This window comes from Neoarius graeffei, chromosome 26, assembly GCF_027579695.1.
Source record: "Neoarius graeffei isolate fNeoGra1 chromosome 26, fNeoGra1.pri, whole genome shotgun sequence".
Classification (NCBI taxonomy): domain Eukaryota; kingdom Metazoa; phylum Chordata; class Actinopteri; order Siluriformes; family Ariidae; genus Neoarius; species Neoarius graeffei.
The window spans coordinates 34,194,103-34,207,855 of NC_083594.1; the positions used below are offsets into that span (position 1 = coordinate 34,194,103).

General features: G+C 40.1%; 1 protein-coding gene across 5 annotated transcripts in view; it reads left to right on the forward strand.

Moving 5' to 3' along the window:
- The window catches only part of fbln2 (fibulin 2), a 306,873-nt gene that overhangs the window by 223,461 nt on the left and 69,659 nt on the right, over positions 1–13,753 (forward strand). For 4 of the 5 annotated variants that reach the window (XM_060910809.1, XM_060910812.1, XM_060910811.1 and 1 more), the window contains one exon: positions 7,787–8,648. The exons of the other annotated variant lie outside the window; for it this stretch is intronic. In XM_060910809.1, the coding sequence (XP_060766792.1) occupies positions 7,787–8,141 (355 nt within the window). In that variant the 3' untranslated portion in view covers positions 8,142–8,648. Of the gene's footprint in view, positions 1–7,786; positions 8,649–13,753 lie in introns of those variants that run through there. 5 annotated transcript variants of the gene reach the window in all.

A 13,753-nucleotide genomic window follows, 5' to 3' on the forward strand; every position in this document is an offset into this window, starting at 1 on the left:
AACAATCAAAAAACACCCCTGTTTCAAAGCCCCTACCATCTGTTCGGGTCTGACAGCCTGGTGGAAATTCCACAACATCACTAACACAAAGCACTCACTCTCAAAGCTCACCCCGATTTGGAATAACCCAGATTTAATTTGCAACAAACGAACACTTAATTTCTGCACCTGGAAAGATAAAGGCATTACACACCTACAGCACTTGTTTACGAACAGCAAATTTTCCACATTTGCAGACTTGGTCCAGAAATTCGGCATCACCAACAAGCACTTTCTACAATACCTACAGATCAAATCAACAATCACATCTACAATGAATACCTCAACACCCAATTTAGAACTCACTACACCCATCTCAAATTTTATTAATATATCTTCTTCAAAAAAGCTATTATCCAAAATTTATAAGTTATTGATACAAACTGATACCAGTATGAGCTTACCATCTGCCAAATGGGATTTAGATCTCTCTATCTCTACTGATGCCAATTTCTGGACTCAAGTCTGCAAAAATACCTTTCTCATGACCAAAAATACCAACCTACAATTAATCCAATACAAGATTATCCACAGGACTCATCTCACGGGCCACAAATTGTTTTGCATGGGTTTTTCCACAGACATCTGCCCTCACTGTATTCAAAACTGCCCGGACACCTATATTCACGCACTCTGGCACTGTACCCCCATCAAACAATTTTGGGAGAAGGTAACAGATCTACTTTCCACTTTCTTTGGCTGCTGCATCCCAACCTCTCCATTGCTCTGTTTGCTTGGAGATACCACTGTATCCACCTTGAATCACTTTAACAACATCATCCTATTGGTTGCACTAGCTGTCGCCAAGAAAACTATCCTCATGAACTGGAAATCAAAGAACAAAATTCACATATCTGCCTGGAAAAACTTGTTACTGGACCACATATCATTAGAAACCTCTAATATCCCATCTAATAATAACCTAACCTGGTCATCACTTTCCAATTTCTTACAGTTATAACCGCTCTGCTGGCCCTCTCTGCCTGAGACAGGATGAGACCCCCCCAATTCCCCCCCCGCCCACCCCCCCTTTTCCACTGTTTATCTACCCCCCCCCCCCCCCCCCCCGCACCCACCATCTAAAACACAACATAACATCAGTCTGTCCTCTGTACTGCTCTGGCTTCCAGGGGTCGGGGGCTGGCTGACTTGTGTGGGGGGTTCTGGCCATGGTGGGGCCGTGGTGGGGCTTCTTCCCCGCTGCCTCTGCTGCGGACCCCATCCTCCCCTGGAATGGACCGGGCTGCCTCCACTCTGCGTGTCTCACTTTTTAACCCTCCACATTAGCTGACTCGGAAGGTACATTCCCACTCAATAATACAAACACCTCCAGTAAGTAAGGGCCGAGGTGGGGCGCTCTGTAGAGTGGCCTGTAAAAAGGCCCGAATCAGCTTGCGCCTCACTTCTTTTAATGCATCACGTCTTAGAAAAATCACAATCTCAATTTATAGGAAAGGTGGGGGTGGGTCGGGGGGGGAGTCTTTAGTAAGGCTGTCTCTCTGGTATGCCCCCCTCTTTTTAATGCATTTAGACATTAGATAAAACACATCATAGGGCCAGTGAGGTGTGTGGATTGGGAGGGCCTTGGGCTCCTGTTCTGTTCGGGATGGTGGGGGCCGGGGGTGGGGGTGGGGTGGTCTGGGGGGCTCTGCGGCGGCCCTTTCCTGTCCTCTCCTCCCGCTAGGGTTCGGCTTGTACCTCTGATGCACTGGGGCTTGGAGTGGTCAAAGGAAGTCATCTTACCACCCCCCCTCCATTTTATTTTATTTATTTAATTTTTCTCTTGGGGGTGTGATTGTGTCTGGGGGGGTGCGTCAGTTTGCCCGAAGTCTGCTTCTCCCTCCCTTGTCTCTTCCTCCCTTCCTCCCAGTGGGACTCATCCTAATCCCCCATGCCCCGGACTTTTCTGCTTACATATCATTTACATAATTGCTAAACTGATAATATACATATGTATTCATGTACACACACACACACACACACATATATACACACACGCATACACAAATACCCCCTCACACCCACACTCAAACATCCCCCTCTAACACACTCACAGATACACACACACATACATTCTAATCCCCCCAGTACCATGTCCCTAGCCCTTATTGAATGTCCTATGTCCTGGTTCACTAATGTTGTATGTTTTTTGTTATATTGTTTGTTACACACATCTTGGTTTTGTAAAAAGAAAAAAGAAAAAAAATGAATTGAATCATGAATTGAATCGCTATCCTGAAATTGAATCGCTGTCCTGAATCATCCGAAGCGCCTGCTGAGCATCAAATTGCCATGCCATCTCGCAACAAGTTTTACCTCAAGAAAGGCAGCCTAAACTAGGGCTGATATATTTTATTCTGTTTATAGTGGGCATTCCCACCACAAAAGAGAAACCAATCAAAACCAAAAGAGTTAAAGTGATTATTATGCTGTTACCATGTGAATAGTCTTTTATGAATGTGTAAGTGGGCACTTAGTGCTCCGACTCCGGTGTGACTGAGTAAGGTGACAAGTTTTATGTTTCATTTAATTTAGGTAATTAAAAAAATATAATATTATTTGGCAGTGGGCATATAGGAAAGTGTAAGGTATAAAGTTCCTGTCAATATGTTTATCATGCATGTATGATAAAAACTCATGAAGATATTTGTCTAAATACATGACTAATGTTTCCTTAATTACAGTGGACATTGACTCACAGGCAGGCGGGATCAAGTTCACTTTCGGTTTTATTTCAAAACCACAAATCAACAAAAACACGCTTTTCAGCTGGCTTAACTAAATTATTGGGGAGTAATGCAGCACCGTGACTTCAGCCCAGGGAAGATGATCACTTTCTGCTCCTCTCCCCCTTTTATCTGCTCCCTTTCACTGCACACAAACACAAACAGCACATTAATCCACAACAGGTGCTTCCACTTTGCCACTCACCTTCCCCGGCTTCGCTCTCCATTCACAAATTGGCCCTCAACCACACCCCTGCTGCCACAATGACCTACTCATTCTAAACTTGCCAAGCTTTGATTGCGAAGCTCTCAACCCCAGAGGATTAAAGGTGACACTCAAATCGGCCGTTTTGAACAGATTTGTTTAAACATGGTGAGAAGGGAGCTGTGATGTTTTATCCTTGTGGTATTTTGACCAAAGCATGTCACAGACATTTCATTAAGATTTTCGGGAACTGTGTCAACTCTTGGAAAAGGGGTATTATGTCCCCTTTAAATAATAATGAGCCAATGCTCACCCCCACCCTCCCCTTCTGCCAGCCAATCAGGTAGCAACTTTATACTGAATAATCAAAACAAACCCATCAGACAGATAGAAAAAAACAGGTGTTGTATAATCAACTATCTGATACATTCTTAAAAAGGAAGAATGTACTGGTGAGCTCAGGAACACCAAAAGGCCTGGAAGACCATGGAATTCAACTATAGTGGATGACAGAAAAATTCTTTCACAGTTTATCAGATCACAAAGACCCTCCAGGAGGAAGGTGTATCTGTGTCAAAATCAACAATCAAGAGAGGTCTTCACCAGAATAAATACAGAGGGTTTACCACAAGATGTAACCTATTGGTAAAGCTCAAAAACAGAAAGACCAATTTAGAGTTTGCCAAAAACAAAGCTGGTACAGTTCTGGAACAACGCCCTATGGACAGAAGAGAAAAAGATCTTGAATTTTTACCAGAATGATGGAAGGAGAAGAGTTTGAAGAAGGGAAGAACTGCTCATGATTCAAAGCATTCCACCTCATCTTATGGTGTAGGCATGTATAGCTGCTAATGGAACTGGCCCCCTTGTATTTATTGATATGACTACTGACAAAAGCAGCAGGATGAATTATGAAGTATATAGAGCTATATTACCTGCTCAGATTCAACCAAATGCTTTAAAACTCATTGGAGGGCACTTTACAGTGCACCTGAAATATACTTCAAAAGTAACCCAAGCAGAGCATCACCATGAAAGAAACCTTGACTGGTCATTGACTGCAAAGAATTTGCAGCAAAGAATTAAAATGACCATTTAATTTATGATTGTATTTGTTTTCCCAATTACGTTTGATTGCTTAAGGGGGGATAAGTGCTATATTTTCTAAATACCTGTAGTTTAAAGCTGAAAGTCATTGAGCTCAGTTTCATTCATTAATTTCAGCACAAATGTACTGTGCTACAGTAATAACTTGTCAATGTCCAAATATCTATGGACCTGACTGTATAATATTACAGTATATTCTGCTTGGAGCAGTATAGGTAGTGTTGCTAAAAGCACGTAATATGCATTTTATGACCTTGAAGAAACAACTTCTCAGGGAAACTGTCTTCTATTATTGCTTGCAATGGGCTTCTTATGTCACTGGCAACTGAGGAAGAAATTCAGTACATTAAGCTGGAGTTTGTGACACTGCCAATGTTATAGAAGCAGTCTACCACAAGACAAATGGAGTCAACTTTAATTGCACACTTTTATATGCAGTAGCTCATTTTGTAAACAACAGCCTTTTAATTAAAACCTATTAGTAACCAAATGACATATTAGCCATATTAATGCCCTCTACTCTATTTACTCATTTATTACTCAAAAGTCTATTTAATAAGAATTTTTTTAATTAACACTTTATCTTTGTGACCAAGCTTGCATTTCTCTTTAGACCTGAGCCTTTTGATGGCTTTGCTGTTAACTGTTTCCACATTTCACAATGGCTTTTAAATGCAATTTGCATTTCACGCAATGTGCATTTAGTAGGCAATCTCAGGCACAGTTTGGGTGATGAGCCACAGAACTAGGAAATTGAATGTTAATTTCAGACACATTATGAGCATATTTTGCAGCCACATTATTGAAACAATAAAACAAGTCACATTGTGCTTCGTGATGTATGTACTTCTGGTCTAGAGATCAGAAAGCAGATACTACTGTAGAAGGTGTGTGGAGGAAGACTTGGGAAGCAGGCGGAATTTTAGCCGAAGTCCAGGCACACTTCAAAAAACGCACTTTCAAAAACTCAAAAATAGGACAACAACAGAAACAGCAACTTTTCCTCCCTCAGATTCAAGTTCATGCTCTGTGTGTGTGTGTGTGTGTGTGTGTAAGCTCTACCAGCTGCTGTGTCACACACACTCTCTTTGAAAGCACAAAGAGACACAAATAAGTAATAAGACACAAGTGAAAATCGTCACACGTTACCTGCCAAATCGACCTGCCTCCTCTCAATCCGACGTTCAACCATACCACTGGTGCCACAACTACATACAGTATATCATACACAAAGATAAAACACATACCATGTATAATATACAGAAATCTCATCTCATCTCATTATCTCTAGCCGCTTTATCCTTCTACAGGGTCACAGGCAAGCTGGAGCCTATCCCAGCTGACTATGGGCGAAAGGCGGGATACACCCTGGACAAGTCGCCAGGTCATCACAGGGCTGACACATAGACACAGACAACCATTCACACTCACATTCACACCTACAGTCAATTTAGAGTCACCAGTTAACCTAACCTGCATGTCTTTGGACTGTGGGGGAAACCGGAGCACCCGGAGGAAACCCACGCGGACACGGGGAGAACATGCAAACTCCGCACAGAAAGGCCCTTGCCGGCCACGGGGCTCAAACCCGGACCTTCTTGCTGTGAGGCGACAGCGCTAACCACTACACCACCGTGCCGCCTATACAGAAATCAGATACATAAAATAGAAATTAGCTGCAGAGATCATACACAGTGATAAGATACAGTGGTGCTTGAAATTTTGTGAACCCTTTAGAATTTTCTGTATTTCTGCATAAATATGACCTAAAACATTATCAGATTTTCACACAAGTCCTAAAAGTAGATACAGAGAACCCAGTTAAATAAATGAGACAAAAATATTATACTTGGTCATTTATTTATTGAGGGAAATGATCCAATATTACCCTCCTGAGAACCAACCCATAGACTTGTGTCCTCTGTAGTTGACATTTGTTTTACGTGCACACCCTCTTACTCTTTCAATCTATTCACTTGAATCCTGGTGTGTTGTAAAGAGTTTTGTAATGGTTTTGTAACCATTTCCAGCCTGATGAGCATCAACAACGCTTTTTTTGAGGTCCTCAGAAATCTCCTTTGTTCGTGCCATGATACACTTCCACAAACATAGCTTGTGAAGACCAGACTTTGATAGATCCCTGTTCTTTAAATAAAACAGGGTGCCCACTCACACCTGATTGTCATCCCATTGATTGAAAACACCTGACTCTAATTTCACCTTCAAATTAACTGCTAATCCTAGAGGTTCACATACTTTTACCACTCACAGATATGTAATATTGGATCATTTTCCTCAATAAATAAATGTCCAAGTATAATACTTTTGTCTAATTTGTTTAACTGGGTTCTCTTTATCTACTTTTAGGACTTCTGTGAAAATCTGATGTTGTTTTAGGTCATATTTATGCAGAAATATAGAAAATTCTAAAGGGGTCACAAACTTTCAAGCACCACTGTACATACAGTGCTGTGAAAAAGTATGTGCCCCTTCCTGATTTCTTCCATTTTTGTCACACTGTTATGGAAGAGTCTCCAATGTCGCTGCTTAGTAATGGCTACGTTTTCCTCCACAGGCTTGTCTTTAGGACAGAGAATTTTATTCATTTTGGTCTTATTAACTTTTAACAAAGGGAGGCTGCTGAGGATGATGTACCTTTCATTAATCAAATTATAGCAATCATCACTATATCAATGAGTAAGACATTTTGCTTTGTTAAATAACAAGCCTTTTTTTTTAATCGATTTCTTATTACATTATGTAGGGTGTCTCCCATGCAAGTCCCTGTGAATGAGCTGTTAGAGTGTAAATGTAACATTAGAACAAGCACATGAACATAAAGCTGTGAAATGAATTGCGTGGACTGTCCCACCTGATCAAACAGTCCTGTCATAGCAAGCATTTATAGGGCTTCATAAAACAATACCACAAATAATTTGTGCTATTTTGTCTACTTTATTACTGTGACCTTATCTGAAAATGCTCCAGTATTAAAATATATGCAGAAGCTTGAATTTATGGGTGTGCAGAAGTGGGATGCAAATGCACAGAATCCCTCACTAAGTTGTCTCAATAAGGAAGACAGTTTAAGAGAACACCAGCACTGCTGTCAGACCTGCTGCTGAAGAAAACAACTGACCAGTCAGTTTTGAGAATTCAGAAGCACTGTGGTATAAAACAGTATAATTGTTGAGATTTGACTTGGCAAATGTAGTGCATTCATAGTACATGTTTAAGTGGAGCAAGTGCAGTGTCTAAGTGAGATTGCAAACCACATTAATACCATAGCCACCTGTGCCTGGGAGTGTATGAAAGAGTATGATTGGCCTTGCTTTCTGGGTGGAAAGGATGGCCTTGTTTTTCTCTCTGTCGCTCTCTGTGTAGCCAGTCATGGGTGTGAAACAAACAAAATAGGTCAGCACATTCATAGACAATATAATGTTGTAAGAATGGCAGACTGAAAAGATTCAACAGCTGGTCATGCACTTTTCTTGAATTGGTAGCTGTCATTGTCTAATGGGAGACATAGATAATGGGGTGTGGATTGGCAAGAATTAAATTGGAAAATAATTGAGCAAAAAAGAGGCTATTGGTTACACTTGTATAAGACTTGACTAATTTATACTATGCAAAGGTATTGCAAAGATCAAATGTTGCCTTCACAATAACATCATCCACCTCTTTATTAACCTTCCCCATGTTTTTATAGACGCTGCGAGCGGATAAGCTGCTTTGGCGCTCAGTGTCAGAACATGCCAGTCCGCATCACGTATTACCAGCTTAGCTTCCAGACTAACATCATCATCCCAGCGCAGATCTTCCGAATCGGCCCCTCTCCAGCCTATGCAGGTGATAGCATCATCATTAGCATCCCACGTGGAAATGAAGAAGGTTACTTTAGCACGCGCCGTCTCAACAGCTTTACTGGAGCCGTGTACCTACAGCGTCAACCTCATGGCCCACGTGACTTCCTCATTGATGTGGAGATGAAGTTACTGCGCCAGGGCACCATCACCACATTCCTTACCCGCATCTACGTCTTCATCACAGCTCACTCTATGTGATGACACTTCCTGTTGCGTCACAGCTGCTTTCATAAGGTGCTAAGTACCTGAGGGGGTTGTCAGAATATCTCATTAGCTGCTTTGCTGAACAGATTTTCAAAAGAAGCTTGTCCAAAAAGAGGTTTGATGGTGCTTTTTTATGTGTGTTCTGTCATGACTTGAGACAAAAAAGGGAATATGCAACTTGCATGGACTGACAGAAGTATTTTGATTTCCATCTAAATATCTTCTAAGTAATAAAAATTACTCAATGCCAGATGTTTTTTTTTTCTCAAGCAATTATGATTTCTCGAAACTTTTTCTATAGTGTCTTATTATTTTTACAAAGCAATGCTTCCTGGCAGAGGAAAATAGTGGGGAGGATGGAGTGGTAAATAACATTAAGGTTTAAGGTAAATAATCCTTAATCCTTCCTCACACAGTGCTGTATCCCTTTACTTTAGCCACTAAAAATTGTTTCAGTCAGTTTGGGAATAATTACTGTATTGTACTCTAAAATGTAATGAGTTGCGCATATATATATATATATATATATATATATATATATATATATATATATATATATATATATATATAGTGTGTGTGTGTGTGTGTGTGTATAAACAGTTATTCCATGAAATTGAGCCGGATATGCGCTGACAGCCGATGAGGCACGTTGCGCTGAGTTGGCTATAAGCCATACAGTGGGGCAAAAAAGTATTTAGTCAGTCACCAATTGTGCAAGTTCTCCCACTTAAAAAGATGAGAGAGGCCTGTAATTTTCATCATAGGTATACCTCAACTATGAGAGACAAAATGAGAAAAAAAAATCCAGAAAATCACATTGTCTGATTTTTAAAGAATTTATTTGCAAATTATGGTGGAAAATAAGTATTTGGTCAATAACAAAAGTTCATCTCAATACTTTGTTATATACCCATTGTTGGCAATGACGGAGGTCAAACGTTTTCTGTAAGTCTTCACAAGGTTTTCACACACTGTTGCTGGTATTTTGGCCCATTCCTCCATGCAGATCTCCTCTAGAGCAGTGATGTTTTGGGGCTGTAGCTGGGCAACAAGGACTTTCAACTCCCTCCAAAGATTTTCTATGGGGTTGAAATCTGGAGACTGGCTAGGCCACTCCAGGACCTTGAAATGCTTCTTACGAAGCCACTCCTTCGTTGCCCGGGCGGTGTGTTTGGGATCATTGTCATGCTGAAAGACCCAGCCACGTTTCGTCTTCAATGCCCTTGCTGATGGAAGGAGGTTTTCACTCAAAATCTCACGATACATGGCCCCATTCATTCTTTCCTTTACACGGATCAGTCGTCCTGGTCCCTTTGCAGAAAAACAGCCCCAAAACATGATGTTTCCACCCCCATGCTTCACAGTAGGTATGGTGTTCATTGGATGCAACTCAGCATTCTTTCTCCTCCAAACACGACAAGTTGAGTTTTTACCAAAAAGTTATATTTTGGTTTTATCTAACCATATGATATTCTCCCAATCCTCTTCTGGATCATCCAAATGCTCTCTAGCAAACTTCAGACGGGCCTGGACATGTACTGGCACTGCAGGATTTGAGTCCCTGGTGGCGTAGTGTGTTACTGATGGTAGCCTTTGTTACTTTGGTCCCAGCTCTCTGCAGGTCATTCACTAGGTCCCCCCGTGTGGTTCTGGGATTTTTGCTCACCGTTCTTGTGATCATTTTGACCCCACGGGGTGAGATCTTGCGTGGAGCCCCAGATCGAGGGAGATTATCAGTGGTCTTGTATGTCTTCCATTTTCTAATAATTGCTCCCACAGTTGATTTCTTCACACCAAGCTGCTTACCTATTGCAGATTCAGTCTTCCCAGCCTGGTGCAGGTCTACGATTTTGTTTCTGGTGTCCTTTGATAGCTCTTTGGTCTTGGCCATAGTGGAGTTTGGAGCGTGACTGTTTGAGGTTGTGGACAGGTGTCTTTTATACTGATAACGAGTTCAAACAGGTACCATTAATACAGGTAACGAGTGGAGGACAGAGGAGCCTCTTAAAGAAGTTGTTACAGGTCTGTGAGAGCCAGAAATCTTGCTTGTTTGTAGGTGACCAAATACTTATTTTACCGAGGAATTTACCAATTAATTCATTAAAAATCCTACAATGTGATTTCCTGGATTCTTTCCCCCCATTCTGTCTCTCATAGTTGAAGTGTACCTATGATGAAAATTACAGGCCTCTCTCATCTTTTTAAGTGGGAGAACTTGCACAATTGGTGGCTGACTAAATACTTTTTTGCCCCACTGTATATGATGAAATTGAGTGGAATAACTGTTTTATTCTATTCACATTCACTGGATTTTTGAGAAACCGAGCATTTCTTTTTTTTTTTTTTTTGCAAATTTGATAAATAAAACCTTTATACAAAATGTCCAACAAAATAATTTCCACTTAGAATGTAAACAAACCAGAAAAATGACAGTAGTAATTTGTGAAAAATGCTTTAATTCTTGAAAAATAAAAAAGATACATTCTTACCATCAAATACTTTTATTCCATATTTTGTTGCATTTTTTAATTTTTTTTGGGGGGGTGGGGTGGGGTGGGTTGTTTTTGAGTAGAGTTTTTATTTCGTCCTTGGTTGGTTCAGTAACACGGTCCGCCATTTTCTTTTCTTCTCTTTTTGGCAGTTGGCAAACCAACTTAAAGGTGCATTATCACCACCGACTGGGCTGGAGTGTGGAACAGGAGATATTGGGGGGGGAGACGACTATATTCTTTTATTTAGCCATTTCTGTTTCTTTTAAATACTTGATAACAAACTGATATATCTGACTTGATGCACTCTGCCATTTTGTTTTTCTCTACTCACAGTATATGAGCTGATATCCTAGTAGTAGAGTAGCCAATCAGAGCGTGTGATTGCTCATATCCAGTGAATGTGGATAGACTATATGTATATTATACAAATGAGTACATTTACAGCACTTCTTTTCAATATCAAAGGGAAATGCAAAAACATCTGTAATCACTGTGATTAATATTTTGATATTTTGCTGAAAGGATGTATAATATTTTGTAATATTTGTAGCTTGCTTGTTCCATTTGTATTTGTTAATGCAAGGCATATTTGACATTCATACTTGGAGTCTGTGTGAGCTACAATCCAGCACTGAGGACATTACATTTTTAAGACTTTTGTATGGAGGTATTGTTTTTTGCTTTCTATACCTATTTGTATATGTTATCTAATCCTCTCAGGGTAAAAGCATCAGATCATTTCTTCATCCAGTCTTCACAGTGTTTAAGTGGTTACCAAATCACCCCTAATTCAATAAACAACCAACAAATAACAGACCCACAGAGAGCATTTCTAATGTGGAAGTGATTTTTCTTAAGTTGTTCAGAAGTGATTTGTCACAATGGTCATTGTAAAGCTGGTTTCTCTGAAACAGTAGGTGAAGATCACCACCTGCTGGTAAAAACAAAACCTTTTTTGCACATTGGTATGGTGCTTTTTGACTTTTCTCTTCTTGCCAACAAAATAAATGTAGATCTAACACGTTCAGGTTCAAGACTAAATTGTCTTTTGCAGATCTGAACCTCATCAATTGTAATGTTCAAACAAACTCAGCTTATCACATGTGGAAAAGCAGTCTATTTTTAGCTTACTGAACCTGCCTCTAAAATGAAGGGCTATATAGGCCCACTCCTTGATGAAGTCCTCATCAACCACTGTGCTATCATGTATTGGTCCACCCTAGAGGCCTCTTAACCTTCCCTCCCATTGTCTGGGTATCGGAAAAGGGTGTACAGCTGTGTGAGTTCTACAGTACCTCAGATAACCTCAGAGTGCTGCTTCACTAAGTGGGATGAGAGATGCCAAGTCAATTTAATAGCATTATGGTCAAATATAATGTTTGAAAAGCTCTACTGAAGTGAATTACTGTAGAAATAGGAATAGTATTTGTGTAGTAGTTCTTGCTGGAATCCTGTGAGACAAATTCAAAATATTTTCAACAATTCTTCTATGCTCATGTATAAAGTCCAGTGTATATATAGTCTATAGCCCAGTCTAAATAACATAAATCATTGTATTTTTCATAACATCAGTATGATTGACACAGTATTTTTCCATTAGACTATGTCTTAGGGATGGTCTTTTTTCCCCCCATGTCAACAACATTGAACCTCAAACACTTCCTGCCATTCAGGTGGCGGCCTACACACATGTAGGAGTGTGCAGTCTTTGACTGATTATCGTCTTTCTCCAAGTGCTCTTTATCAGCATGGCTAAATATATGTGACTACGTTCCAGGAAAGCAAGTGCTCATTCTCATGATAAAGATGCTAACAGGAAATTATGAATCTTAAGATAAAACTGACCTAGCTGTTATGGAGTCAGTGGACACATCTCAAATTGACATCCTGCAATCCCATAACTCTGGATTCAGCCATTCTAAGGCTGAATAAATTATACTAATGCACTAAGATTTTAATTCCCTGATGATAATCTACAATGCAGCTCAAGCTGGAGGGGAGGAGTGTGGGCTCCAAGCAGTCTGTTTTATTCCAAGTTTCACTGACATGAGAGAAATCACTGAATATTTTGAGATTTGTATATAAATCTATGCTGCACTATTTGGCCAAAAAGTTTGTGGACACCTGACCATCACAGCTATATATGCTTTTTGAACATCCAATTCCAAATTTATTCCTGCTTTGCTGGTATAATAATCTCCACTATTCTGGAAATGTTTTCCACTAGATTTTGGAGTGTGGCCGTGAGGATTTGTCCATTCAGCCACAAGAACATTATTAAGGTCAGACACTGATGTCAGGCGAGGAGGCCTGGTGCAGTTGACGTTCCAGGTCATCTCAAAGGTGTTCAGTGGGGTTGAGGTCAGGGCTCTGTGTAGGCCACTGAAGGTCTTCCACTCAAACCTTGGTAAACCATGTCTTCATGGACCTTGTGTTATGCACAGTAACATTGTCATGGTGTAACAGGTTGTAATGCTACAGCATACAAAGACATTCTAGACAGTTGTTTGCTTCCAAATTTGTGGCAACAGTTTAGGTTAGACTTGTACTATATAGGTGTGATGGTCAGGTGCCCACATACTTTTGACCATATAGTGTATCACTAGTACTTAAACATTTTATGTACATTATACAGTTTGATGATGGTAAAATGTGTTATATGCTGCCACTCTTTGATACCTACTGCTATACCCATTACCATTATTAACACTTGTGTAAGCGGGTGTTGATATGTTTGTGGGTAAACCATCAATTAGCAGAGGTAGGCATACTGCTTTCTTTTCCAAAGCAGAGGTCTTGATTTTCCCAAAATTTCAGTAAATTTATTCTCATTTTCTAACCCAAACAGACCAATTATGCTTGATGAATAGTACTTTACTATGGACAGAACCACTGTTTGATTTTAGATGCACCCACCGAGAATTTTTTTTAATAAAGTGCTTACTGGGTATTTATTTCTTTATTTGTTACCCTGCATATAATATGTATAAGCTTTAGATTCACTTTAGGAAGTCAAGTTATGGGTGTAGTATTATACATATTTAGTTGAAAGGCAGTTTAAAGGATTCTGTTAATCCTGAGCTGTGATGCTAAAACCTTGATGCCAGAGCACTG